The 27,926-nt window shown below is 43.5% G+C and overlaps 1 protein-coding gene across 1 annotated transcript; it reads right to left on the bottom strand.

Moving 5' to 3' along the window:
• Nucleotides 1–956: 956 nt before the first annotated feature.
• Nucleotides 957–27,332, bottom strand: HAPSTR1 (HUWE1 associated protein modifying stress responses). The gene is made up of 4 exons (XM_065924313.1): nucleotides 26,522–27,332; nucleotides 25,722–25,802; nucleotides 15,840–16,115; nucleotides 957–3,987 (listed from the first exon to the last, which is right to left on the bottom strand). The coding sequence occupies exons 1-4, from the start codon at nucleotides 26,745–26,747 to the stop codon at nucleotides 3,743–3,745; spliced, it is 828 nt and encodes a 275-aa protein (XP_065780385.1). The 5' UTR covers nucleotides 26,748–27,332; the 3' UTR covers nucleotides 957–3,742.
• Between the last annotated feature and the right edge of the window lie 594 nt (nucleotides 27,333–27,926).

Here is a 27,926-nt window from a genome sequence, read left to right as displayed (position 1 = left end):
AAAGATCTGCAGACACTATATGCTATTGTATGACTGGATTTTTGCAGCTTTTTAAAAAAATTATGCAATACAAGTAAAATGAGAGGCCATCAGAAATTTGGAGTAAAATCAGCGAAAAGCCAGTTTTACTGAGAGCCACAAAATTTGTGTTTGACTCTCAAAACCCTCTTGCATCATGGGCTGGTGTGTGCTGGACTCCACAGAGAACATGCAGGTCCCATCACAGGAAGTAAAACCCTGTCAGATGAATTAATATAACACACAGAGCAACCCCCACTAACACATCACATACCTCACCCACACTCCAGTGCAAGGTTTGTAAGCTAGACAAAAGCAATGTAAGGTCACCTGAACTGATCAAAGTTCTAACGGCTTCCGAGAAGGGTGCAGGGACCACAAAAACATCTGCTCAGAATAACCTCCTAAATTTAACTAAACATATGAAATCTTAAAAGTTTCTTTTCACTTTAAAATACACCCAGATAATCTAGTGGATGAAGCAGCAGGCTATACAAAATAAAGTGCAATAAGATTCATCTGCTAATAGTCACTACACCTCTCAGAACATTCCAGTAGTAAGTAAAGGTGCCCAAAACTTAGTGGTTCACTCACAATACTTTTCTGAAATTAACTGTGCTGCCTGTGTCCCCAGATGAAGGCCCATTTCCAAACCACCTCTTTGGCGTCTTGCACCTTCACCGCATCGAGGCTGGATCACCCTCTCGCTGGGTCTTGGTGACCCCGTTAATATTCAACAAGATCGGAAACTTAGCCCAGTTTTCAATGTTGCATGGCAATCTTTAAGACCAAAAGCCAAAGGGACCCAAGTTTAATGAGTTCTGAGAGCCCCTGGGAAAAATATTTCAGCTAGTCATTTTGTAAGCCTGAACTTCCATTTTATGTCAAAGTTACTCAGGTGTGATGACCAAAAACAAAACTGCAGACAAGCCCCGTGGTTTTTTTGTTTTTTTAAATTATTTATTCATTGAATGATTTAAGGTGTGTACCACTAATCCAGTAGGGTAAACCACATTGAAGAATTTGACTGCAGGTCTTTAGGTTCAGCCAAATGCTTTCCATTAACTTTGCTCTATAAAATACTAAACATTATATATAAGTTTTTAATGCTTCAGCCATGCTCAAACACTGCAGAAGGATAACTCAACCCACTCATGCCAAGTTAAGGTGACGGGAACACAACTCATGAGCTGTGACGTCTAAAAGAATCCGAGAATCTAGCTTAAGATGAAAAGAGGTTCTGTTCCCCCAACATTAAGTTTTAAAATTCTGCCTACACTGTTCTCAAAGAGACTGGAGGAGAAAAAAAGAAATTCAACGTTATTTAAAAAGTATCACACAAATATGCAATCTTCCATGATTTGTTTTGCATCTGAAATGCCACAAAGAAAGGCTGCAAAAAAATCTAGCAGTCAGAACTAAGTTTTCCTAAGAGAAATTACCTTCCTTTCAACCTCCTGGGTCTTTGGCAATGGGGTGGAGATGGGGAAGGAGTTAACCGGTTGGTGACAAAGCGCATTTAGAATTGAATGCAATGGAAAAAAGTAACAAATGTTAAAGTTTTTCAAAAGTTTAATGGAGCCAATATATAAATTGTGTTCTGGCAGACGTGAAGACCTGCTTTCTCTTACCAAAGAAAATGGCACATATTTTATCAAAATTTGACAATCAAGAGTAAAGGGTACTGAGATTCAGAGCACCAGCTAAAACAAAAACCACCAAAAAAAATTTTTGTCACTAACCTTGAGAGAGGAACTACAACCAAGGCATAAAGGGGAGATTAAATATGTGTTCCTCAGCCTCAAAAACCTTTAGAAAGGAGTTCTGACCTCTTGTGAGCAACGTTTCACACCGTCAAACCCAATTACAGAATCTAAATTTACAAAGATAGAAAAACAAAGATAACTCCAAATGCATTTCTTGGTATATTCCAAAGGGAAGTGTAAAGTATTGAGAATACATAGGCTTGCCCATTTCCGGTATAATGATAAACTGTTACAATTCTTCCCATCCATCATATTAAAAAAAAAAATCCACTCTTGCAAAAATTTGGAAACACCTCACTTTCATTCCTAGGTTTAGCATGGAATTGACTTTCTTTAAATAAGGGCTGTATTTATAGTGAATACAGAACTCCAGCTCACACATTTCCATTCACATCCCACCCATCAATGAATATTATGGTGAACTTAGCAAAATTTCTTCAAAGATTATTAAATGGCTGGAGAAAATTGCAAACGTTAACAAAGTGCTGTGAGTAATTACTGGAAAAACCCTTACACTGATTTGCAATAGTTTTTAAAGGATAAAAAACAAGAAGTAACTGATACTGAACTGTAAGTTTGCAAGGAAACATTTTCACTGTCCTACTTGAGAGAGAGAGATATATATATATATAATAGTATGATAGAATAAATTACAGTACCTGGCAGGCTGACATCAGTTCTTCATCTATAAAAAGACTACCATTCAGTTCAAGATATTAAAAATGAAGATGAAACATGCTCTAAAACTTTGTAGCTACAAGAGGTCTTATATTTACTCAAAAGAGGCATCTATTGAGAACTTTTATTTAGGTCTAACCTAACATCTAGAGGACTTCCATGCGATTCCATCTTTTCCCAGAATGAGATTCCAAACTGCACTTTCTAGGAGAGGGATTTGGAGAGTTGGGTTTTGCTATTTAAATTGGGATCACATTATTAGCAGACAAAAGACCTTTCTCTTTCACCCATTCCAACGGAAACTGCACAAAGCAGAACATTCATGAAAAACGTAAAACAGAATATGAAAGACTATAATGGCGAGCCTCCCCCACCACCCATCTCCCTCTCACTAATACTGAACCAAAAAGGAAGCCCGTTCTCAAGAGTTCGTGACCTCTTTACTTCAGGTCACCATGAATGCAGTCAACATGTTTACATTTACCATAAGGATAGTACCCTGCTTGGGAAGTAGTACTTGTCTTAAAAATGAATTATTTTACGCCTACAGGGTTAATTGGGGGAGTGGGGCAATTTAATATTGCTACTTTTGGAGCACTAACACACACAAAGTGAATCCAATAAAGTTCTGTGTATTGATTCAGTATTAACTGCATGACCGTCATAGCACCTCTTTACATCACACAATCACCAGAATTATAGACTGCTTCAAAAACTAAAAAATAGGGCACAGTTCAACAATTATTCAGAGCTGCACGCTGTTACTAGAGAGAAACCAGGTGTGTGGTACAGTGCTGCTGCAAAAATGGAAGCCTGGAGATTTGACGAGGAAGCCAAATCGTGTGTTTTAGACAATTATAGGAACCTGGCAATACTGTTGAAGCAAAATACTCAACACAGCAGGAAACGGACCCTCCCCCCCACCCCCAAAAAACCATTCTATAACCAAATAAACATCTGATATTTCCTTTCCCTTTGAGAATAAATACAGTTAAGGTCACTTTTAGCCTTGAAACGGATATATGTTTGCCTATGAGGACCCTACAACACGGTATCTGATGTCCTCTGCTAGGATTATAGTTTTAAGAAAGCCATAGTTACAAGAGGCATCTACTATAAATACCTAGAACTTTCTTTTTATGGCAACCACTATAGGATTCACTTGTCTTAAACAGTGAACAATGGAAGATGGCCTCATATGTTTCCTTTGCAATAATAGTAATATGTTGAGGATCAAGTGGCTTTCAAGCAGCATGGTGGGTGTGGAAAATGTCTGCAGTTTAGATCATTCTGTTGCGTTTATGGGTTGGTGAGTCTGTAATGACATCCCCACACTGGGCTGAGGTACGCTTTCTAGTTCCACCATTGTCCAAGTGGAGTGCCATTTCTTCTGATATGAAAGTGTTCAAATCGACATCATGGAGTCCATTTCTCCTTCGACTAGCATTCGATCCACTGCTTACATGTGTAGGAGAGCCTGGGGTACTCGAACGCACGCTTATACTAGCCATTGCACCACTAAGACCTAGGAAGAAGAAAAAAGGTTTTAAGAGTTGCTCGATTATTCCACCCTCTTGAAAGCAACCCACTTTTACTTTCAACGTCGTCATCGCGTCAAAGGAAGTCTGCCTATTTTCCTTGCAAAGGGGTTCAACAGGGGAGCAGTTTTTTTTTTTCCTGGAGGAACGAATCGTCTGGCTCTGACACAGGAAATGTTCATTGGTAATACTAACCAATATTTACAATCCAGGTAACTACCAACTATTGGAAGCTTATGATATATGGCAGGCACCCTGTTAGGTGTACAAATCCATCGGGAAATCCCGCCAGCTCCTCTACAAGGTAAGCGCTATCTATAACTTAAGAGCTGAGGGAGGAGGTGCTGGCTTTAAACAGAACATTTTCGCTGTCCTCTCTGTGCCAACAGACCCCTGTACTGTGTGCGCACACAGGAGAGCCTGCAGTCATTTCCAGGCCTGAGTGAACTCAACCCTGACATCTCTATAAAGTGACTTTATAATTTAGCATCTACAACAATACACTATTGAAGCTTAAAGGTGGTCCCTATTAAAAATGATCCTCAGACATCAGGAAAAAAGTGATTCTGCCCTGGACAAATCAACCTACACGCTCACCCCAAGGTCTGGACTGTACTCAGGACAGCCTAACTCAACATCGTCTCTAACCCTTCAGAGAAGGGTGGAGAGCAAGGGTGGTATAAAAGTTCCTGCTGCCTTGCGTACAAGGTTAGAAGTTACTGAATCCAGAGCATTCCAGCACGCATGGTCACTCATTCCTTAGACCCCTGAACAGTCCAAGGAGGCAAACTGTATGTTCTGTTTCTAAATGTTCGGGATACACCTGTGAAAGGCATGAGAGGGGCCAGGAGACACGCCACAGCATTGGATTCAATAACCTGACTTCACTGGATTTTCCTTCTTTTGAACCCCCCCTTGGGCTATCTGAGTCTCATAATGAATTTCTTCCTTGCTTGACTGAACTGATACAATCTAGTATAATCAACACTCCTGCGAAGAACAGGACTCCTATCTTAACAAGTCAGCTTAGAGGTTGATTTCCTAGGGACCCATTCTAATTTACTCTGTAAATGTACTTTAAATTTGATCATTAGGGAGCAGAGAATCCTTTTTCCACTTACCATACCAAGCGTTTAAATTCCCTTTGACACCGTTCTCACTCTACAGATAGCCCGTGAATGTCCTCCAATCTTTGGTAGGCCCCAACACCTCCCAGGTGCCCTTTGCAGCCCACACCTCCTTTTCTAAACTGCTCTTAACTCCCTCCTGCAGGAACCAACCAGTCCTCTCACTGCCCTCTGGGCAGAAGTGGCACCCTGTCGCCCTTCCACTGGTGGCCAGGGGGGAAATCTGACCTCATCTCTCATCGGCTCTAAGCCTTTCCAAGGCCAGTGCCTGTTAAAAATAAATAAATGCACTCATATTGGAGTACTTCCTGGGTCAGGCACTGTACTGAGTGAGCACTTTTTCGTTTCATCCTTGGAATAACTCTATAAGATCTGTATCCTCTCCCTTTTGCAGATGAAAAACCAAGGTTAACAAGTAAGCCACTGGCGGTCACACAGCTAGCAAGCAAGAGCCGGGACCCAAGACGCAGGCAGAATCTAAATTCCTAACTCTATCCACCTCTCTCTTCAAGTCTCAATTCTTTCAGCACCGAAGTAGCCTCAGGAACTGAGGGTCCCAGCCTACCTCGTAGTCTATTCTCTGTGGCTCCGCTCCCTTCCGCTCTCTTCAATCCCATCCTAACACTCAATCCTTCACTCCCAGCATCAACTCATCTGCAGTTCCTAAAAACGGCCTGGTCTGCACCTGCCTTCCGAAGTCTACTCCCCACTGCCTGCAGCCCAGGTCCCTCCCACCTCCGCCTCCCATCCTGGGCAACTTGCCAGGTTCTCCTACCTCTCCTCTGAAACACTCTTTCCTGTTCTCAGCCTGCCCGCTCCTTCCTCAGTGGCCTTCTCTTCCGTCCATCTGGCTGACGTCAGCCAGCGAAGAGCCTTAGCCCCTGAAGCTTACCTACAGGAGTCATTTCCCACATCAGTGCCACAGGAACAGACCTTTTTCCTGAACTTAAGGGCCCATCCCTATTTCTAACTGTTGGCCCTCTCAAACATAACACCTTTGGGGAAAAAGCCCACACTGCTTCTTCCCTAGCTCACACAACTTTATTAAAATAAAGTAAGACAGGAAAGGACACCCTGGGCTGGTGTCCCAGCACAGCACCACTGCTCAGCTCTTCCCATAGACAGTGTCTTTGCATCTGTATCTCATGAACGGAACACAGCGTCTGGCACATAACAGAATGCTTCAAGGCCTTACCCCTCACTCTGAAATCCAAAGCTGTAGACGTTTATTCACCTCTCCAATGTCAGGAAACACACCCACGTGGCTCTTATATGTCTTTGTCATGAAGATAACACTCAATTATTTCCAACTTGCTGGGTTTGGTCTTTTGTCTTTCAGTTTTTAAGTTCTCCATCAAGACTAAACCCCTTGAGGGGGACAGCTGTGCCTTCTTTTTTCCTAATCTCGCAGCCTGTAACATTATTACTGAAAAGTGTCCACATATTGAGACAACCTTTTCATACCTGTTTCATAGCGCAGGAGGATCTAAGGTAATTATGCAAAACATAGGCCCTCAGCAATAAACTGGGCTATTTCAGTAATTAAACTCGGAATCCCCTGAGCATTTGAGACCCCAGAAAGAACAAACTCTGCTCCAATGACCTTCCTGTTAATGTAGGAGCCACGTGGCTGTATGTTTAACATTCAAGGCTCAAAAAACGCTCCATCAGAAGTGAAGAGTCACCTCAAGCAAATGCTTCAACTGCTATCCTCCATGAAAAAAGAAGAGAGATTTTAAAACATCAATTTGGTCCTTTTGAAAACTCCCCCAGTAACTTCCAGAAAACCACAATCTTTTTCTGTTGGGTGTATGACCCTGGGCTTAGTTTGACAGCTAAAGCATAAGTCACAATGTGCAACATTACCTATTTCATTTTCTACTCTCAGCAGTGAAAATTCTTTTCAAGGTTTAACTAATCTTCCCCAAAAGAAGACATTTTATCACAAGGGTCAAACAAAAAAATTAAGATTAACAACCAAAAATATATGTATTTTAAACAACCCAAATTTTATTTTATAAACCAATGACAGCTACTAGGAGATGCTTTAGGAAACCTTAGCTAAGCCACATAAACAATCACAGGCCTATACAAGTACAGAGAATCTAAACATGCTTCAGAACTAAAAACTAAGTTGTATGGCCCAAGGGCATACGACTTAAATTTCTACCAAAACACACTTTTTCAAAAGGGCTATGGGAATATCAATTGACAAAAAGCAGTAGAACAAGCAGTATGATTAGACAGAAAAGTCTCCATTGCTTAATACAAGATAAACTTCATCGTTTTAAAAAGTGTCTGCATTCCTTTTAAATGATTAGTGCAGGAGTGGGGGTTTAAAAAAAAAAAACAAAAAAAAACAATTAGGAGGATTTAATCATACTCTGAAAGCTCCCATGGAGGGAAAACAAAAGTTACAGTCCAGGTTATAGGAATCTAGGTTACATGGCAATTTGTTAAAAGCACATAACTATAATTTTCATACCAACGTCATGCTCAGGGTCATAAGAAAATCCTGTTTTCAGAATTAATTACATGTAATTCCAGTTTACCAGCACATAGTTAGGTCACACAGAGGCACAAAGAGCAAACGCAGAACCCAGCCAGCTTCCCTTCCTCCAACCCGCAGCCCTGGAAGTGGCCTCGAGGCGGCCTCTACCCTTTCTGCTGGCCCCCCAGCCTCCTGCAGCACCTGCGCGCCCCGCCCCGGAGGAGACAAGGCCGACCAGTCACTGTTTACAACAGTGACCGCGGATCCACTCAGCGCAGCTCCAGGACCCTCGGGCAGGTCTGCGCGCCACCAGCTCTCTCATCTCGGGCAGAAGGGGGATGTGAAATCCCCACGACTTGGACCAACTGATTAGCATCCTGACTGGGGGCCCTAAGAAGCTGGCATCCTTGCATTTGGAATGACTTGCACTATTCAAATGGACACACTCCCTTTGCACAAAGTTGTATTCTGAGGTTTTAGGTAAGCAATGTGTGTAAATGTCGTGTTTTAAGTGCACAGGGGGGAGAAGTTCAAGCGGGGAAAAAAAGTGCATTCTACTAGGAAGACTGAGGTAATTTGAAGTAGATACCACTCCCCACCCCAATCTGTGAATTGTAATTCTGAACTTTTATTGAAGTAAAGCACACTAAATCAAACCAATTACAAAGATACATGTGTCACACCAAGAAAACATTTTCAGTTATGCTGACAGCCCAAAATGCTTTCAATTTTTCAGACAGTTTTAATGCCACGGGAAAAATGCTCACGACGTCAAAATGAAAAAATCAAGATACAGTACCATATATGCAGTATGATCTCAGCTATGAAATAATTTTAATATTTATACATTGAAAAAAAAAGACTGGAAGAAAATGCACCAAACATTTAACTGCAGTTATCTCTGTAAACTGGGACAGCAAGATACTGAATTTTTCACTTTTTGGAAATTTTCAAATCTTCCAAGAAATCAGTATTATTAAATCAGAAAGCTAGTAGAAAAAAAAGATAAAACTATTTCACAACTACCAATGGATTATTAAGGAAATACTAGGTGAGTAAAATGGCTTTAAGGCATGGCTACATGGACTCCTTTTTCACCTCAATGAAAAAAGTGTCCAAGAAAATTTTACTGCAAATTCTTAAGTTTTGTATCATTAGTGCTGGAAGCTTTAGTTAAGCCCTATCTCCAAGAAACTTCAGTAGCTAATATCTAAATCTTAATAAACAGAAAATGCCAACTTTTCATCAAAAATTTAATGCTATCTTAATTGCCTTGATTGTTTTTCCTCTCAGAGGCTGGTCTGAACAAAGGCAATAATTAAAAAATTCCAGCCTTCAGAAGAGTTTCAATTAAAGAAGATTATTTTTAAAGCAATTAAGAGATGAGATTTGCTTTTGGTGCATTAATCTCTTACATCTTAATACCCAAATAAGTTTTGCAAACATTTACTGTGAAATAACTTGACAACTCTGTTATTTCAGGAAGATGCAGAATGTAACATTCAACAAGCATTTACTAAGAATCTACTGTGTTCCACACATTGAGCTAGGAGTGTGGGCAAGAGGTGGAAGAAGGGATTCTCAAAGACGAGATATAAATCCCCCGCAAGCCAGCTCTAGTCTAGTCTCTGCAACAGAAAACTGCCAGGAAGCTTCTTTCATACTGTACCATCAGTTTAAAAGAACTTAACCTAAGTATCTGTGTGACTGTCAACGTTTGTTTCTATGTATTTATCAATGGAAGAAATAAAAAGTGATAGAAGAGACACAAACCAAGCATCAATAAATACTCAAATTTCTTCTTAAATGTGGAGATCTCAATGTTACCAGACACAGGCCAAATGTTGTGACAGAAATAACAAAAACAACAGAACCTGTGCTCAAAGGAGAGAGAAAACCCTACTGGTCCATGCTGACTAAAATCACAGCTTTCCAGAAACACCAGAGGAAGCAGGGAGCCATTTTATGACAAATTAAGAATCTGCCTTACATTTTTTTTTCTAGATAAAGATATCGACCTAACCTTGTATCCCTGAATGATTTCAAATGAATGTCTTTTTCTTCTAAGGCCCTACACTCCGTCTCTCCAGATCCAAGAATCTTGTCAAGCACCTTAATGATTTAAGAGACTAAGGATCACCACATACAAAAAGAAAGACTTTGTCAGATGTAAGAGAGAAGCCAGATATGGAGCCTATTAACTCCTAAAGTGACGGAACTGTGCCTCAATCTGATTGCCTGGGATTACATGCCTCAAACTGACTAATAATACAATCCTATTAGGCTAGAAACTCCTTGAGAGAGTATGTGATTCATCTTTGTATCATCTGCTCCTATCACTAGTCTGAAAATCAGAATGCCTGGCTGTTTACTGTGCTCAGTAAATGCTGGGCAATAGGAAAGACTACAGAATGACAATACACATTTAACGACCACACCTTTCACAAAAGGATTTTAATTACATAACACCAATCAGCCAGCCAATCACACACACAGACACATGCACACACACACAAGGGTTTCCAGACTAAAACTGCTTGACTTCAACCCTCACTAAAATACTATGTCTTCTTAAATGCACAACACATTATCTCAGAACAAAACAAACCATCAAATTAAAAAACACCTTTCCCTTTTGGCAAGGGGGGGAATTCTCCAGTATCATATCAAAGGCCAGAGTGCCTGCACTTGCCTAAGACCCTTTCAGTACTTAGAAAGGGTAGTAGCCCGCTGTCTTTTTTTAAACTGATGTTGTTTAAACAACATGGAAGGAACTTGAGCAAGGAGGCATCTTAAAGCCAAATGCCAGTGACAGCAATGGTTCCCCCACCAGTACCTACTCTCTAACACCACACCCCGTGTGAACTGAGTAACTTTACAGAATCAAATCCAGGCCCAATGGGGTTAGCTCCCTGTACTGCAGTTAAGAATGCCACCAAAATGATTTTTGGAACTAAACCCAAGTGTCTTCCATTTCTATGGAACAGTCTGAACCAGGGCTAGAAACGTGCGAAGACCCTCTGAGATGATCTGAGCGAGAGCAAGGTTTTAATGGAGTTAGCAAATAAGTGAGGTCTAACTTGCAGCACCCTCTCCCATCCGGGTCTCCCATCCAGGTCTCTTTCACTCCTGGCCCCATTCTAACTCTGAACCTTTTTCATCCAATCCCCATGATGACAAACAGAACTCCTCTGAGGAGACTATACTTCAATCTAAGGCTTTCTAGACACAACAGAAGCTTGGGCAAGTCAAATCAGCTTAGAATCTTTCCACCACCAACCTCCCCAGTTTATACCAACATGAAACAACCTCAAGATCTTAGTAAGTAATAATATAAATAGATAGTTAACACTAACTTTAAATTATCCCTTCCTTTTGAGTAACTGCACATTTAAAAGGCCACCCTTACTAAAAGGAAAGGCAAAGTACCCTCAAAGGCCACCTGAGCTCCAGGCCTGTTTTTTGGAGTATCACCATCAGGGGCTCACAGGACTTGGAACTAACCGGAAGTCCTCTCCTCTCAAGGCAAAAAGAACACTTTACCTGTGTAAAGGCTAGGTGCTGGGCTTGGCTTCTCACTCTGCGTATTGCCTTACAAACAACACACTTCACACCTTTTCAGAGGTGACTGCCCTGGAGAGGCTGGCCACCCTGTCCAAGGTCATACTGGGAACCCAACCTAGGTACAAAGCCTGAATACTCCTCCTGCTGTAACAAACCAGAAATACAGGTCACCAGCCATTGATCATCAAGCCTATGTACCCAGATTGACTTATGGGGAAAACCCCCAGGAAGAAATAGCAAACTCATGTATATTCTAATGCCTTTAGCAAAGAAAAATAAGCTTAGAGACCTGTTGGGGGGGGGGGGGGGGGGATATGAAGAACCCTAAATGTACAAATAGAGGTAACTGAATTTGGGAGCCAGACAGATCTGGATTATCTATTCAAACATTTACTGACCTGGTCTAATTTAGTCAAATAAGCCTTTCTTCATCAATAAGATGGCAATAACCCTGGGTAAATGTGGACAGCTCCCCCCACTCACCCCACAGAAGGACACCGTACTGACCCAACACTAAAGGGCCGCTCTGATGGTACCTCATCATCCTCAGGCCCGGCTCCAAGTCTCAGCTGCTCGGGGTGAAGAGCTCACTGTGCAACAGTCCTAAGATACACCTGCTCTGTCCTCCATTCTCCTCACCCTCATACTGCACTCACCCAGGGAATCTGAGTCTCAACTCTCTGTAAAAGTTCTCTGCTCTGTTGACTTAACAGACCTCTGAACCCTGTGTTAGGCTCAGAACATACCTAGTTCAGGTTTTGTCACAGCCAGCAGCTCAGAGACAGCCCTGCCCCACCACACCCCCAGTCTATGGGCAAGGAAAGCAGATGCCCCACTCAGGGAAGACCAGAACACAGGGAGACCAAAGGCAAGCTTCGTCCCAGAGGAGACGTCCCATGAGTCTGAAAGGATCAACAGGCAGAAGAGAAAGCTTAGAAACAACCATGAAGGTATTCAGATGATGACACACAATACTGCTAAGAAACCTGACCCAAGGTCAGACCAACTGACAAGGGCCTTACAATGTCATGCTGAGCTCTAACTTTGCCCTACACACCACAGGGGAGTGAACAGTATTTTTCAGAGAAGCAACAAGAGCAGAAAGATCCCTCCAGTGGTTACAGGAAAGGTGGACTGGAGAGTGGGTCAACTCAGAGGACTGGGAGGCAAGAACAGGCAGGAGATGATTCCAAGAGCCCAGGGTTCCCCTTCTCCAGAAAAGCCTTCTCTGAACTTATCACTACACCACACTGTGGAACATTCTTTTCTGACCCCAGAACACCTTACATATGACATTAAAATGAATTATCCAAGTGTGCACCGGCCTCAACAGAAAAGGAAGCACCTTAAGTCAATCGTATATTCCTTACAGACTGCACAGTATCTGCCACCTACACATCTGCTGAGTGCAGAAATGAGGGAAAACATGTTTTTGCTGTAGTTGGGGACACCCTGGTGGAGATGCAGGCCAGGGCACAACAGGGTCTGGAGCAGTCTGGAGGGAGGATCTGAACTGTAAGGACAGATTTTAGAAATTAAGACTCAAAAATCCCTTAAAGGACTGCAGGAGGTAGCTAACAGCTAAATACAGGGGAATGTAACCTATTCCCCTAAGTCACTGAAAGGTCAGAGATCAAAGTAGCCTGATGAGAAGACCAGAAAAGGAAAATTTCTAGAAGAGAAAGGATGGCTAAGAGAGAGCTAATCAGAAGACAGGCAGGGAACCACAAAATGGTCCAGATGATCTTTGGTCTATCTGCGATCTGTTTACACAAAAACAAAGTGCCAGCTATGAATCCAGTTCCCAGTAAATTTTAGATAATATTCTTTAAGACAAAGATGATTAAGAAAAGGAGAAATCAACATAGCAAATGCATTTCTCTGATTTTCGTTAGTATCCAAATGAGGACATATCATGTACACAGAAAATGAACAACATATGCTGCAAACAAGTGCCAAAATAAAGCACTAGATTATATTCCTTAAACCTCAGTAACCATTAGCTGACAGTTTTGATTGAAATTGTTTGATAACTATTAACTGATGTATTGGATTGGCCAAAAGTTTCATTTAAAGAACCTGTGGTCAACCCAATACTTTTAATTGCAATTGCATATTTGAGTCTAAGGTCATGAGGGATATTTATCAAAAGACCTTATCATTAGACCCTCATTGTCTTAACATGAAATACTCTACAATTATGTCTTGGCCATTTTTCTTCAAATAAAGAACATATTTTAAGCATCTTTGGGAGCATTGGTGGAAATGAGAATTTAGAAGCTGATTAAAAAAAAAAAAATACTCCCTTGTGAGGACATGAGGTCCTCTGTGGATAAAGATAAACAAGCATGACCTCCTACACGAATGTTTGCTCTGATTAGAAACTTAAAAGTCAGACAATTCTTTTCCTACTTCCCCCTGGGGCCCCAAAACTTCATAAACGTAGCCTGTCCCTCCAAAGAACCCCAAAAACTTCAATCTGACCTCACATTTTGTAGATCTGGTGATGAAAATTATATGCAAAACCAAATTCTGACAAGCATGCACCCTAATTAGGATTTTTCCAAATATACTTCAAAATATCTGAATAATTTTGACTTCAATTTACAAACTATTCAATAAATTAGATTAGTACACCAGGTTACAAAGTTAGCCATTAATCCAAATTACAATTTAGTTAACAATGCCCTATTATTAGAAATCATTTACTCAAAATACTCAATTCAGACTAGCATTCTCAATTCATGGATGTCCTTTAAAACCAAAAGAGCACAAAACTCCATAACTTGTTTCTGTATACTCTTTACAAGCTGCTCTATTAATGCACTGCAACTTCACCTTTTAACTATGTGAATTCAGTGCATGAACGCTGGGAATCCAATGTATTCTGTTATCGGCACTACTTCATAAATTTATCAAAGTGGAAGGTTATTTTTTAGATAGCTTTAAAATTAAACTTTTTAAAACCATCACAACTTAAACACAAATCAAAATTATAAATAGTACCTTCCTAAACTTAACACTGAAACTCCCAAAGTTCAGTAAAATAATAAATCACAAAGTTTAACAAACTCAATTTAAGAAAACGTAATGGGAGTTGGAGAATATAGTAGTTGTGGGAGGTGGGCTGCTGGCTTGTCCTTTTTACAATGTGTACAACTGCAGTAAAGATTTTATAGCAAGAGTGGCATTTATGTTTCTCAAAACTGTCTTCTATAAGAGTATAATACAGGGAAAAAAAAAAGACTCTTAGAAGTATGGAATGAATCATAAATCCACTGGATGACAAAGAAAATCAAAATGCTTAAGGAAACACAACTACATCAAATACTAACATGCACTACAATTAATCTAACAAATTGTACACGTCTAGTAATTTTTTCCAAACCTAATGGTAAAAGATGTGAAACTCTTAATTCAATAGAACAGATCAATCTCTATTTTGCCTGAGTTTCATAAACTCCACTATGTTAGAAACAGCAAGCAGTCTCAAGTACTGCTTGGACATACATCATAGACTTTTTTGCAATAAAATGTTTTTGTGTTTTTAACTCATCATAAACTCACAATCAGGACAGGGAAGAATAACAACACTTTTCCCAAGTCCATGTTCTGAATGGGGTTTTAGGTATAAAGAAGCAATGCTTGCCAAAGAGAAAATGCTCTATAAGCATTAAAACTTCGATGATACAGAAGTTCTTTGTATATATCCCACTTCTTATTACCAGGTTACTTTATTTTAGATGACCTACACTGTGGCCCAGAAATGTTAACTTTTAACAAGGCTCATGACCTAACTCACTAATGACTGCTATCTGCGTAGTCACTTGCACAATCCATGTTTTCATCTTGGCTTCAACACCAAGTCTTGTTATTCTGTGATTGTATTTTTACAACAGTATTGAATGATCTATAGAATACCTCTCCCACTTCTATCTGGAAGCTTGTATTAGAGAACAAGCAACAACAGACTTACTGAGTACATTCCCCAGGCTTCTCCAGTAGGACTTAAACCCTTCAGCCAAGAAGGCCATCTGACAGCAGGTCTGGCCTGGGGAGATGGAGATGGACTTGTCCTCTGACGGTCCTGACTATCAAGCAAGGTCCTCAGGACAACAGACTTAAGGAAAGTCAACCCAACTATTCTCACATCTGTCCTCTCCTCGAGTCCATCAACACTCACCCTCTGCAGGCACACTCAGTAACCTAAGCTAACAAAGGGAGTTCCCATGAGAACTCCCCCAACAGTTACCTGCCTTACTTGCCTGTCACTGACTAGGCTCTCCAGGCCATTATAAATGCAACAGAATTCTTAAGACACAAGAACTTCCTCTGACTCAGAAGAGTAAGAGAGTATGTACAACAGAAGTGTAAAGCAATAAATTCTAATTAATGTTGCAAAAGATGCAGTTATTGTAACACCAATCAGCTCAAACTAACTTTTTCTAAAAACAGTTTTTAGGATAGGCTGGCTAACATTCAAAAACTGCCCATGTAAGTTCTTAGCTTACATTCTGTTTAAACATTTCTAGAGCAAGTAGTTACTATTATAGACAAAAAACAGATGGTATATCTGGATCTAAACCTAAATGTGAAATTGGGTCCACAGACACACTCTTAACCATTTTTCCAAAGAAATATGTTTAAACGGCTTTACCATGCAGAGCTATGGCTTCCCGGAAGGGTTGCAAATCAGTCTCTACAGATGAGCTAGTTTCCGTTGAAGTAGCTCGGTTAGGGGACACTACAGTCAGTCTTGGGGGAGCTCTAGAGTTTCGTGGTGGAGGAACCTTTCCACACAGGAAGCTGATCAAATCTTCTCTACGAATAGTTCTTCTGCGCTTTTTAACCCAAGCCAACACATCCTTATTGCGTCGCTGATAGCCAATCTGAATTCCAATATCAAAACTTCGCTGATGAGTATCCACGCTTTCTGTTAGAAAAAAAGAAAAAGATACATGATCATCAGTAGAACCAAGGTGCCTTCCCTCCTACAGAAAACCAATTTACAAATTCACCAAAATGAGTATCATTAAGTAGGAGGCTCTTTAAGTCTATCAGTAATCTATTCCATTGAACTTCATTCATGTTTAAAATGTTATACATGACACCTAATCACAACGGCCTAAATTCAGTAAACACATCACACATTCCTGGAACTTCTGTCTTGTTCTTTTAAAAAAAAAAAAAAATCAGATAAAAAGCAGGACTAATTATTAGCCAAATTATTACCATTTCAGTGTTCCCTTAAAAAGCTTAATCTAAGCAACCTAGCGTATTTAACAATGCTAACAATGGGTAAATCACTGAAAGTTTACTGGTACTCTGCCCAGCTTCACCTGAGAAAAAAGGTACACAAATACCTTGCACTACTGTGCCCTCACTGCAACTGCGGAAACAGGCACCAGCTGACCACCACAGAACTCAAGAGCTGAAATGTTTTGTCCAGAGTCTGTGTGTCTTAACCACTAAGTTACACTGTCGTCTCTCAGAAAGACCAACTCTCAGAAATTCTACACAGGCGCATTCACATCCTTCAACAGATGACTAAACACTGCCACACACGTCGCTCAGGCTGTGCTCTTCTTGCGAGTCCTGTTGTCACTTCAGATGTGCACTCCTAGTGACAGCTTCGGCACCATGAACTGGGAACACTGAAGCAGGAGCAGGGCTTCCAGGTGGCGCAGTGGTCAAGAATCCACCCGCCAATGCAGGAGACGCAAACCACGTGGGTTCAACCCGAGTTAGACGGTCCCCTAGAGGAGGAAATGGCAACCCACTCCAGCATTCCTGCCTGGGAAATCCCATGGATAGAGCCAGAGGAAACCCCATGTGACAGAGGACAGGGGTCGCAAAGAGCCGGACACGACTGCATACACAAATACACACACACACACAAAAGCCGTAGCAAATATCTTAAGAATTTAAGAGAAAAATAATACTGACTGACTAGTCACCAAAACCCAATAGCACTGTGGAAACAAAAAGCCACACTCATTTTCCTAGGAATGTTTTCATTCTGCTTCCAGTTCCCAACAGTTTTCTGTAACTTCTAACCATGCCCAAAAGACCCTGTCCCAAAACCTCTCAAGACTAGTCTCCTCACTTCCCTGTAGACACTGCCCCCTGTACACACTAAATCCAAATTTTCACTAAATGAAGCCTGTCCCTAGACAAAAAAAATCATGATGCCCGCCTCTTTAGTGGCTTTACAGTTGAAAGAAAAATACCTGGTAATTCAAGTTACTGTAATTTATTTTTAGTTGAGCTGTTACCTTAGCAGGAAAATCACTAATACATCTTTAACAACATTAGAGAAGATGGTTCCTTTCCCCAAGTACAAATTCTCACTTAACACACAGAATCATTCCTCTATTACTTTTCCTGGCTTTTATTTTAATTCTATCTGCTATATCTAAAGTAGATGCTGAAAGCATAAGCAAACCAGTGAATAAAGAGCTGTGTCCCAGAAAGATAACAATCCAAACATCACAGGGGCTCCCAAGCTGTGTGAATTTGCATTATTAAAAAAGATGGGGACTTCCGTGGTTGTCCAGGGAGTAAATCCTCTAGGTTCCCAATGCAAGGGGCCTGGGGTTCATTCCCTGGTTGGAGAACTAGATAGATCCCACATGCCACAACTAAGACCCTGCACAGTCAAATAATTACAAAAAAAAAAAAGCAACAGGGTAGCACAAACAGAACTTTATAATAAAGCCTATTCTTCAGCAGATGATCAGTTCTTGTTGCTAAAAAGAAAAATGGCACAAGTTGGTCATGGGAGTACTCTAGAAAATAACAGATTCCATCACAACTTTCTAATTTTACAGATATAAATGCTACTCCTGAATGATTTCTGCAGTGTCTCACTACTAGTATGCCCAAGTTACAGTGTGAATCAATGCCTTGTTTTCTCATTTTATCATCAACAAAGCGTGAATCCCATTTAAAAGTCCATTTACAAGGATAAGTGCCTTCCCATCTCTTAATCTTAAAGACTCAGATGAAGCCAACCTTAGATAAAGGGTGGATAATCTCGAGGATGACCTTGTAAGGCTGCATGTAGATGCTAAGTTATTGTGAAAGAGCTGGAAGCACTTTTAAGAGAAATTAAGTTATGGAGTAAACTAAGCCCACTCCATGCGACCACAAAAACGAGGGCAGCTGTCCAGTGTGATGCATCTACAAGAACCTGGTTTCTACAAACCTGCCCTAAGAGCATCACTGTAATCAAGCTCTTAACCAGAGAAGTTTGTGTTTCCACAAAGAATGACCCAAGAAATTTTATTTTTCAAGAACCAAGTGGGGGTAAGCCCAGAACTCGAAGTAAAGGGAAAAAGCTGAAAGCATGAAAGGGGTACAAGAAACAAGTCTGAAGCAAGCACAGACAACACAAAGTAAGATGAACCAGGCATGTAAAGGTACACCTGACAGAACAGCAAATAAGAAAGGCTGAACTTGATACAAAACTCAAGAGCCAGAGGAAGGAACCACGTGAGGTGGTTTTAACAAAACAAACACCTGACAATCCTGGGAATAAAGGGCTGTGATTTGTTCTGCTTGAACACATGAGGAAATCCCAAAGTCAGGTCTGCTAAGGGCTGATGCTTTAATTACAGGGCTCAACAAAGTTGGAAAACTCAATAGTCATAGTTTTAAAAGCAGTTATGTAACAAGCTGTGAACCTCTTAAAATACTGACCAATCATTTCATCTCCAAAAGTTCTGCGCAAGTCTCAACATCAGAACCACCCAAGAACACACTGGGCACTTTGTAAACACTCTTACAGACTGAGAGGTACAGGAGAAAAGCAGACTGAACACTAATGTCTTCAGGCACATGCTTTCGCACTGTCTGGGCATAAATTTGGTCTTACACCATTACAGCATATCCTGAAAGCCAAAGCCAAACACTGCCACAAAAATTAATCCAATCTCAGTCATTTCCTTAAACCAAGAATATCATGTTGACACTATAGTTCTTTAACACCATAAAGAAGGCTGAGCGCTAAAGAATTCCAACTGTGGTGCCGGGGAAGACACCTGAGACTCCCGTGAACTGCAAGGAAATCAAACCAGTCAATACTAAAGGAAATCAACCCTGAATATTCATTGGAAGGACTGATGTTGAAGCTCCAGTACCTTGGTCACCTAATGCGAAGAGCAGACTCACTGGAAAAGACCCTGATGCTGGGAAAGACTGAAGGCAAAAGGTGAGAAGAGGACAGCAGAGATGAGATGATTGGCTGGCATCACTGACTCAATGGACATGAATCTGCACAAATGCCAGGAATAGTGGGAGGAGAGAGGAGCCAGGAGTGTTGCGGTCCATGGGATGGAGCATTTAGACATGACTTAGCAACTGAACAAATGCTGAAGAATTCTGAAGAGTTACTTGGTTGAAAATGAAACCTTATCACATTCTGAACTAAGGAGAAGAGATAAAATGCTTATTGGAGAATCTTAGGAATAACTAGATTTTTAATCACAGGTTACTTTAGGGTCTAGTAGGATAATAAACACTCAAAGATGGCCTTCAGAAAGCTCTCGGCCAAAGACTGTTTTGAATACATCTGAACTTTGTCAACTAGACCACCAAATTCTAGAAGTGCAGAGCACAGAAAGCTGTGGGACAGTCTTGTGTCCAACACTTTTACTGATGCCAAAGCCACTGTAGAAAACAGCCATAGTGTGAAGGTTAGGAAAAGTCCAAGGGCATCAGAATGTCAATCTAACCTTTAATCACAACACATTCATTTCCATATTCAAGAAACAAACTGATTCATACACAGAACAGTAGACATCTTTGCTTCAAAAAGTTTTTATATTAAGTAGCTGAAGTAATAACTAAAGTGATAGTGGAAGACAGGGAAGCCTGTCATGCTACCATCCATGGGGTCGAAGAGAGTCGGACACGATTTACCAACTGAACAACAAAGTAGCTGACATTGATTGAACGCAAGTGTTTTTGTTAGTCTCATTTTTCCACCACTAGCAAGGGATAGCAGTCAAAGGATCAATGATTCCTGAGATGAAGACCCAATACAAAGTTTTGTTAAATGAAACAGACATAATGAGACTTCATATATGAGTTAACCAAAGCAGATAGCCCAATTTCATAAACAAGGAATTGGAACTGAGGCTCAAAGGGCCTCACCCAAAGTTAGACAGCAAAAGTTCTTTCTACAATAGATTTCTTCCTCAACAACAGAAAAGCCATCTTCCATTTTCTTAGAGGACCTACAAACCAGAAAAGAGCAGATAGACCAAAGCACATTTCCACTAACAACTACATAACATTTGAACTTAGAATTAAATCTGCACTAGCCAACTACCCTGCTCTAGGAAAATATATGTATATTGCCTGTTTCATTAGAAATAAATTATGAATCATGTCCAAAAAAACCTGTTTTTCAACTTTTTTAAGGAAATAATTTCTATATATTCAGTAACATAGTATCCAAAATAAACACCAACTTCTAGGTAACTTACATACTGACTTAAATCCTCACCTAGCAAGAATGACAGGACTCCAGGAGGATGAGAGTGGCCTGACTGCCTGCCATCCAGTCTGTGTCCTCCCTCTCCTAGAGGTATTCCAAGTCTGTTTGGCTAGCTCTGGGGAAAGTTCCTCCACACTGGCTCAAATGATGAAGCGTTTGGTTTAATCTCAAATCTGTACAACCCCAAAACTGTGGCTATTCTACCGTGTGATTTTTCAGGCTGGAATACTGGAGTAGGTTGCAATTTCCTTCTCCAGGGGCTACCATACTGACACTAGCCTAATGACAAAGCCCAGAGGGGCAGGCCCACACGTGGGAAGGAGAGGAAGGAAGGCCTGAGCCACCGGCCCAGTCAGACATCCCACCCTCAGGCTTCACGCTAGAGAGCAGCCAACCTGTGTCCAGCCTGACTTTTATCTTCTGGTCTCTGCAGCCAAAACCTTCATTTACAGAGAAGTTACACGTAAGAAACCAACTTGTCTTCTGTAAAACTTCACAGATAAACAGTAATAGTAATGACTGAGGCTGCTACTTAGTGAGACTCTGGGTATTCAATCTTAATCCATACTAAGATGTTTTGAACACTGTCCAAGTAAAAGTGAAGTCACTCAGTCCTGTCAGATTCTTTGCAATCCCATGGACTGTAGCCTGGCAGGCTCCTCCATCAATGGGATTTTCCAAGCCAGAATACTGGAGTGGATTGCCATTTCCTTCTCCAGGGGATCTTCCTGACCTAGGAATCAAACCCAGGTCTCCCATATTGCAGGCACTCTTTACCATCTGAGCCACCAAGGGAATCCCCAACAGTCTCAAAACTCAATGGTTTTTTGTAGCAGGAGAGTTACAAACCAACTCCAAAGTCAAAACATAAGCTCAAACTTCAGTGTCTGCCTGCAGGTTAGATACTTTCTCCGACCAGTTATTTAAAACACCCTTCGCCACAAATTTTCAGTATGTTCTGTTCACTTTAGTTCACATACAAACCCAAGAGGGTCACACTGAACTGAGAACAACATATTATGGAGGATCTGGCATCGAGATGTCTCAAAACCAAGGACTTTAAAGGGCATCCTACCGTTTTTCTCCCCTGTGAATTCTATTAACATTTCACCCTTTTAGGGAAAGATGAAGACACACCACAAAAGTTATTCCAACAGAAGGAAATTTCTTCCCTTCATGTAAGCACAGCCCACAGCCAGAAACATCGTCTGAAAAACAGGACCAACACATAGTCTGTGACCACCAACACAGTCCTCGCTTGAACACTCACTACATGCATATACTAAGAGCTTGGTTGCTAAGTTGTGGGTACTTAAACCTATTTACAGTTGAGAAAATGAAGGCAATTCTAGTGAAGTAGTTTTTGTTCCATTATCTGTCTCCAGGGCCATACAACTAAGTAGAAAGAACAGTCTAAAATCTGAACTAGAATCATCATGGAGAGGACTCCATGATAATGCTCCTGGCCTTCTTCAAGTACTGCTAGATTCACACCTTGAGGACAAAAGCTGTGCAAGGAGAAAACCACAAACGTCTTTAATATAAATAATATCATAAGATCTCAACATATATGGTAGAAGTCAGTATGCAACTCAAGTTTCAGACACAGTTTTAAAGTGTGGAGGAGCTTAATGTAAGACAAAAATCAGAAAAGACATGATAAACCTAAGAGCAGTAACAAAGGAGCGGTGAGGAACGGTGCAGGCGCGCACTGGCTCCCAGGCAGCTGCTGCAGAGCCAGCGGAGGCCAGCGCCCGCCTCCCAAGACCAGGAGGCTCCGCAGCACGGCTCTGTTCTGGAGAAGAGAGCCCCAGCGTCAGCCTCTACTGACAGTAGAAGCAATTTCGAATTAATGAGTCAGGAGAGAGAAACCGGTCAGCCAAGGAAATGGGAGGTGGATATAAGAGGCAAACAATTCTCAGGTAAGCATCAACCTGGACTAAGTTAAAAACTTTAGTAACTTCACTCCCTTTTAGTTGTAGGTATCAAAAAAATGTACTAAGCCAGGGACACAACCCCACTGAATATTTAACAAACAGCACTTACTTTAAATTTACCAAGTCAAAGTAAAAACCACCACCAGTCATCAGAATCTTCTTCCCTTTTCATCCTTCCAAAGATGCCCATGTCTGATCCAACTTAGTATGTGAAGTGGGAGGAAGCATGCAGTCCATTTCGCTGAGTTCTGTCCACACCAAGGACGCCCCAACTCACTCTCCTCCAAGTCTCCAGCCACATGTAACCAAACCAACTGAACGTTCAATGTTTCAAAACCCCACAGGCAATCAAAAGGGGCCTCTGCTAGACTTTTACCTCATTCTGACTTTCCTAAGCACTCATTGTAGCTGTTACCAAGAAACTAGTAAAAGTGCCAACCTCTCCCTAGGCTGGGGGAGGCAAAATGAGCCATTTTTAGCTTGTAAGATAAGTGCTTAATCATACAAAGTACAAGAGCACTGTCCATTTACAGGGATCCCTCAAAACCGTCTCCCCACCCACCTCTCTCCTGGGAATTACATTTAGATATTGAATCAGAACTGTGACTAAATTTACCACTACTTACAGCTGCACGTACTCTGACACTACCTTGCTAATTTTATTGATTCTATTTAAAGTGCTCAATTATTAAATCAGCTGCATTCCTGTTCTCTGAAGACCACACCCTAAAAAGGAGGAAGAATGTGAGGATCTGCAGAGCTCATCCACTTTCCTTGAATCAGCTAAACAATAATGCTGCTACACAACCAAATTCCACAAACCACAATTAACCACTCCTCAGGTAAAAAGGGATGTGTTTCATTTTACAGAAATAGGATAAAAAATAAAACTAAGGCTGGACTGACAATCTAGCATTTGCAATAATGCAAGAATTTCATGTCTGTTTAAAAAGGAATTCAATGTCTTTCATCAAGTTTTCTCAACAAAGAAAAACTAGTACACTATAAGAAGCATTTTCAAATCAAGTAAATTATGTATTCAGAGTTCAGTTTGAGTCCATTTTATATGAAGAATTAACACTAAAGAAAGCTGCCAGCTCTAGTCCTAAGGAAATACATTCCAGGAGCACACCAACAGCACCAAAATCATAGAACATTCATACCTGCCTATGGCCTAGTCAAAGAGCCTGGCACATAAAAGGACTGAAACTAACTAACAACCGCTAAAACTGAGTGGATACGCTGTGACACCTCCACACAACAGAACACCAGTCAGGAAGGGGAAAAAGTACTGAACTGTTTGTTAATACCAGCAACGTGAACTCAAAGGAGCATCTCAAAAACAGGGAAAGTGGAAGAAGCCAGTCACAGAAGGCTCCACCTTATACAGCTCTATTTGCTAAATTAAAGAAACAAAAAACCATACATACAACAATCAAATCAGTACTTGCCAGGGGCAAGGGTGAGGGGATAGATATACCTTATTTACTAACAAAGTGTCAAATTCAACTTATACACCTTAAATGAATGATCTTTACTGTATGTAAATTATACTCCCAGAAACTGGAACTTTCCAAGAAATGAGCTTCAAGTAATATTTCAAAATTTCCTGTTTGGGTGAAACCTAGTGCAATTCCAGAGAATGTTCAAAACTCTCCAATAGTAAAGGATGCTAAAAGTCAAAATTTAAGCAAATCAGCTACATAAAATCAAAGTTGACCACTGGGACACCATTTAATCGTTTCCCTTTTTTCTCAGTAAGCCTGGACTATTAGATCCTCATTCCCTGAAATTAACATTCCATTCACCAGTTTAATCTTACATTCTCATATTACCATCCCAAAAAACTCCAAGATCTACCCAGGAAATCCAAAATAAAGGACTTTTTCCCCTAAAGAATACTATCTTAATTTGCTCATTCTTACACAAGAATGAAAATCTGAGAATCAAGTCTGCTCCACAGCCTGTTTCAACCTAGTTTGAGAATTCTGAAATGCACAAAGCTCTATTGCGATTATCAGCTGTTTCTAGCCATTTAAAAGCACTTAATTACATTTTTACTAAAATTAACACTCATTCAATTCCTTTTCCCACAGAATCCTTGCCAAAAATCAAACCCAAATTTCCAAATCTTCAAAAATCGAGTAATACACAAAATCTAAACCCATTGTTACTGAGTGCAATGGCCAAGAATATTCAGGCACGTATGGGGGCGGGCGGGATTAACTGCATAAAGGGACTACCAAAAAACACAAATCAACTCAAACTGATCAGATTTCCTACCTATAATGAGATGTCAAATAGGTTAGCTCTGAAAAGCAAATTGATGCAGTTGCTAGGGAATAACAGCATGTTCACGTGAGCACAGATTATTCCAACTAGCTAGTTTCGAATGAACCTAAATGCAAGGCCTGCAGGAAACTGCCATTCAGGAGATCCTTTTCCAGAAAAGTGTCCCTCCCACCTCTGTCCTTGAGACAAACTCTTCTTCCCCAGATGCCCCAACGGCACGTCTGGACAGCTGGAGCGCTGGGCCTCTCAACTTGGGCACTACTGCCATTTGGAATCTGGGGTAGGGATTGATAGGAGGTCTCACGCACAGCAAGCCTCCTGTCAGTGATGACATTAGCGTGCCCCTTGCAGGCGTGCTCAGTCGTGTCCGACTCTCTGCGGCTCTACGGCTCCTGCCAGGGTCTTCTGTGCATGAGGATTTTCCAAGCAAGAATACTGGAGTGGCTTGTCATTTCCTTCTCCAGATCTTCCTGACCCAGGGATTGAAGCCGAGTCTCCTACGTATCCTGCATCTGACCACTGAGCCATTGGGGAAGCCACCTAGAGTACCCCAGACACCGCCAAATGCGGACGAGGGAGCCAAACGACCCCAGATGAGACCCCATTATCTGGAGATGACATAACACCAGCGAAATCCTCCAGTTGCAAGCTGAGACTTAAGTGGCTGGATTCAGGGGCAAGAAATACTCTGGCGATCGAGGCGCCCCTTGCACTCAGAACACCCGACTGAAACCCGGACGCAAGCTGCCCTCTCCCCCCCCGCCCCGCCCCCTTCCCAGCCAGCGACAAGGCCGCAGGTTCTCTTTACCTTTGTAGAGGTTCGTGACAGCGGTAGCTGCGTTTTGGAAGGGAACCCACAGAGAAAGTCCTGGCTGCTGACACACCCGGTCTGAAAAAGAACGAAAGGAAGAGGGAGGAGAAAAAAAAAGACACACACAGAAACACACAAAGACAGAGACAGAAAGAGAAAGAGAACAAGCGATGAAACTTGGGCGTCAATCACTCGGGAACGGCCATATTAGGTTTCGCCATTTTGTTCAAGTTTCGGGATCCCGCGCGGGGTGGTGGGCCCGACGAGAAGAGGGGCTTGGCGGCGGGGTGGCCGAGGTAGCAGCCGGAGCTCGGGGCGTAGGGCGAGGGGGGCGCAGCCCGGGGCCGAGGCGCGGCGGAGGGAGGCGGCCCCTCGCAGTCCCCGCCCCGAGGCCGGCTGCGGCACAATAGGGCCCCGGGGCCTCCTCCCTTCGCCATTTTGTGACCGGGGGCTCCTCCCTCGCCCTCCCCGGGCCCCGGGGACGGGGGGCGCCGGCGACCCGGCCTCAGAAGCGGGCAGGGGACCCGCTTTCCCGAGCCCCGCCGGGGAAGCGGCCCCCAAGCCCGGGCGCCCCCCAACCCCGCCCCGAGCCCGGCCCCAGTCGCCCCCCCTCCCGGCCCGACCCCTCCAGAAGGCCCGCCTCCCGCGGCGCCATCTTGCGGGGAGGGGGCGGCGGGGACGCGGCGCGACGGCCGGAGCCCCCGACCCCGGGGCGATCCCCCAGCCGACGGCCGGCCAACCCCGCGGGGGCGGGGGCGCAAAATGGCGGCGGCGGCGGCGGCGGCGGCGGCCCTCACCTTTGTAGAGCTGGGCCACGGCGGTGGCCGAGTTCTGGAAGAGGTGCCACAGCTTCTGTTGCTTGTGCTCGGGCTGTGCGGCGGACGCCGCCTCCTCCTGCAGCTCCGGGGGTAGCTGCTCGTCCTGCTCGGCCTCGGCCAGGCACTGCCGCTCCCACTTGGAGAACCAGTGCTCGGGCCCGTGCTCCTGGATCTCGGCCTCGCCCTCCTCCTTCCGCTCCTCCATCCTCCGCGGCCTCCCGCGGCCTCGCCGCCGCCGCGGCCGCGTCCTCCTCAGGCGGGGCCCCCGCGGGAGCGTCGTCGTCGAGCGGCCCGGCGGCGGGACCCAGCGACCGGCGGCGGCGGCTCCTCGCGGCGGCCCAGGCCTCCTGCACCCCGACGGCCTACGAGCCCCGCCCCGTGGCCCCGCGCTGCCCGAGACGACCCCCTCCCCGGGCCTCCCCACCCCCGGGCCCTGCCGAAGGTCGCCGCGGACCGGATCAACGCCGCTTCCCCTTGCCTCGCCGGCTCGAGCCCGTCTACCGCCCAGCAGCCATGGCGCCGCGGCCTCCCTAGGGCCGCTGCCGCCGCAAACCGCCTAGCCCAGCGCGCAGACCGGCTTGCGCCGCCGAGCCCACCCCAAAGACTGAGGAACGTCGTCGTCGCCGCCGCCGTCGTCGTCGACGCCTCTGCGGCTGCTGGTCTCCGCCCTCCCCCGCCCACATGCTGACTGAGGGAACCACCGCCCACTCGGCCCCCGGCTCCCCTGCCCGGTTGGGGCGCGCCCGCTCCAAGGGCCCCCATTGGTCCGATCCGACCGGTTCCGCGTGCCAGCCTATGAATGCAGCGCCGTGATTGGTTAGTCGGCCTGTCCGCCTAACGTAACCAAAGGGCGGGGGGAAGGGAGTGAATGTCAGGAAGGATGAAGGAGGGGGAGGAGTTGACAGTGGTTGCGTCCGAGCCTACCAAAAAAAAAAAAAAGGGGGGGGGGAGAAGTGCGCATGCGCACAGGCCTGCTGCCTGGAGCCAGCCGACAGGAGTCACGTGACCCGGCTCCGCGACCGCACCCCGCGGGGGCTTTTCCGGCGCTTCCACGCCCCGGGGGACGCAAAATCAAGTCTAGTGATCGCACCGCTGGGACGGAGGGGTGTGGTGGGGTGGTGGCCCGCTATCCCAGCCCCTTGGGCTTCCAGACGGAGGAGGGAAATGAAAGTGAATTAGACGCCCAGCTCGAGGCCAGATTTGCAAAGTGCTTTGCCAGCTGTTTATTTCACACACCCATTTCTTAGATAGACAAGCTGAGCCTCAGCGTTCAAATAAAAAAAGAGAAACTTCTCGAGTCGCGAGGCCCACGGGCCCTCCCACCGGCCTGCGGGGCGCCCAGGAGGCCTGCGGCTCGCTCTGCGTAGCGCCTGGGGGACCCTCC

Source organism: Muntiacus reevesi, chromosome 2, assembly GCF_963930625.1.
Source record: "Muntiacus reevesi chromosome 2, mMunRee1.1, whole genome shotgun sequence".
Lineage (NCBI taxonomy): Eukaryota > Metazoa > Chordata > Mammalia > Artiodactyla > Cervidae > Muntiacus > Muntiacus reevesi.
The sequence above is the reverse complement of the archived record's forward strand: the minus strand, read 5'-3'. Positions and strand labels throughout refer to the sequence as shown.

Excerpts from the sequence above, each read along its gene's own strand:
- HAPSTR1 (XM_065924313.1), bottom strand. The coding sequence starts at position 26,747 with ATGGAGGAGCGGAAGGAGGAGGGCGAGGCCGAGATCCAGGAGCACGGG. Across the intron at positions 25,803-26,521 it reads CGTGGCCCAGCTCTACAAAG|ACCGGGTGTGTCAGCAGCCA; the intron begins GTGAGGGCCGCC and ends GTTCTTTTTCAG. Across the intron at positions 3,988-15,839 it reads GGAAGCCATAGCTCTGCATG|GTCTTAGTGGTGCAATGGCT; the intron begins GTAAAGCCGTTT and ends TCTTCTTCCTAG.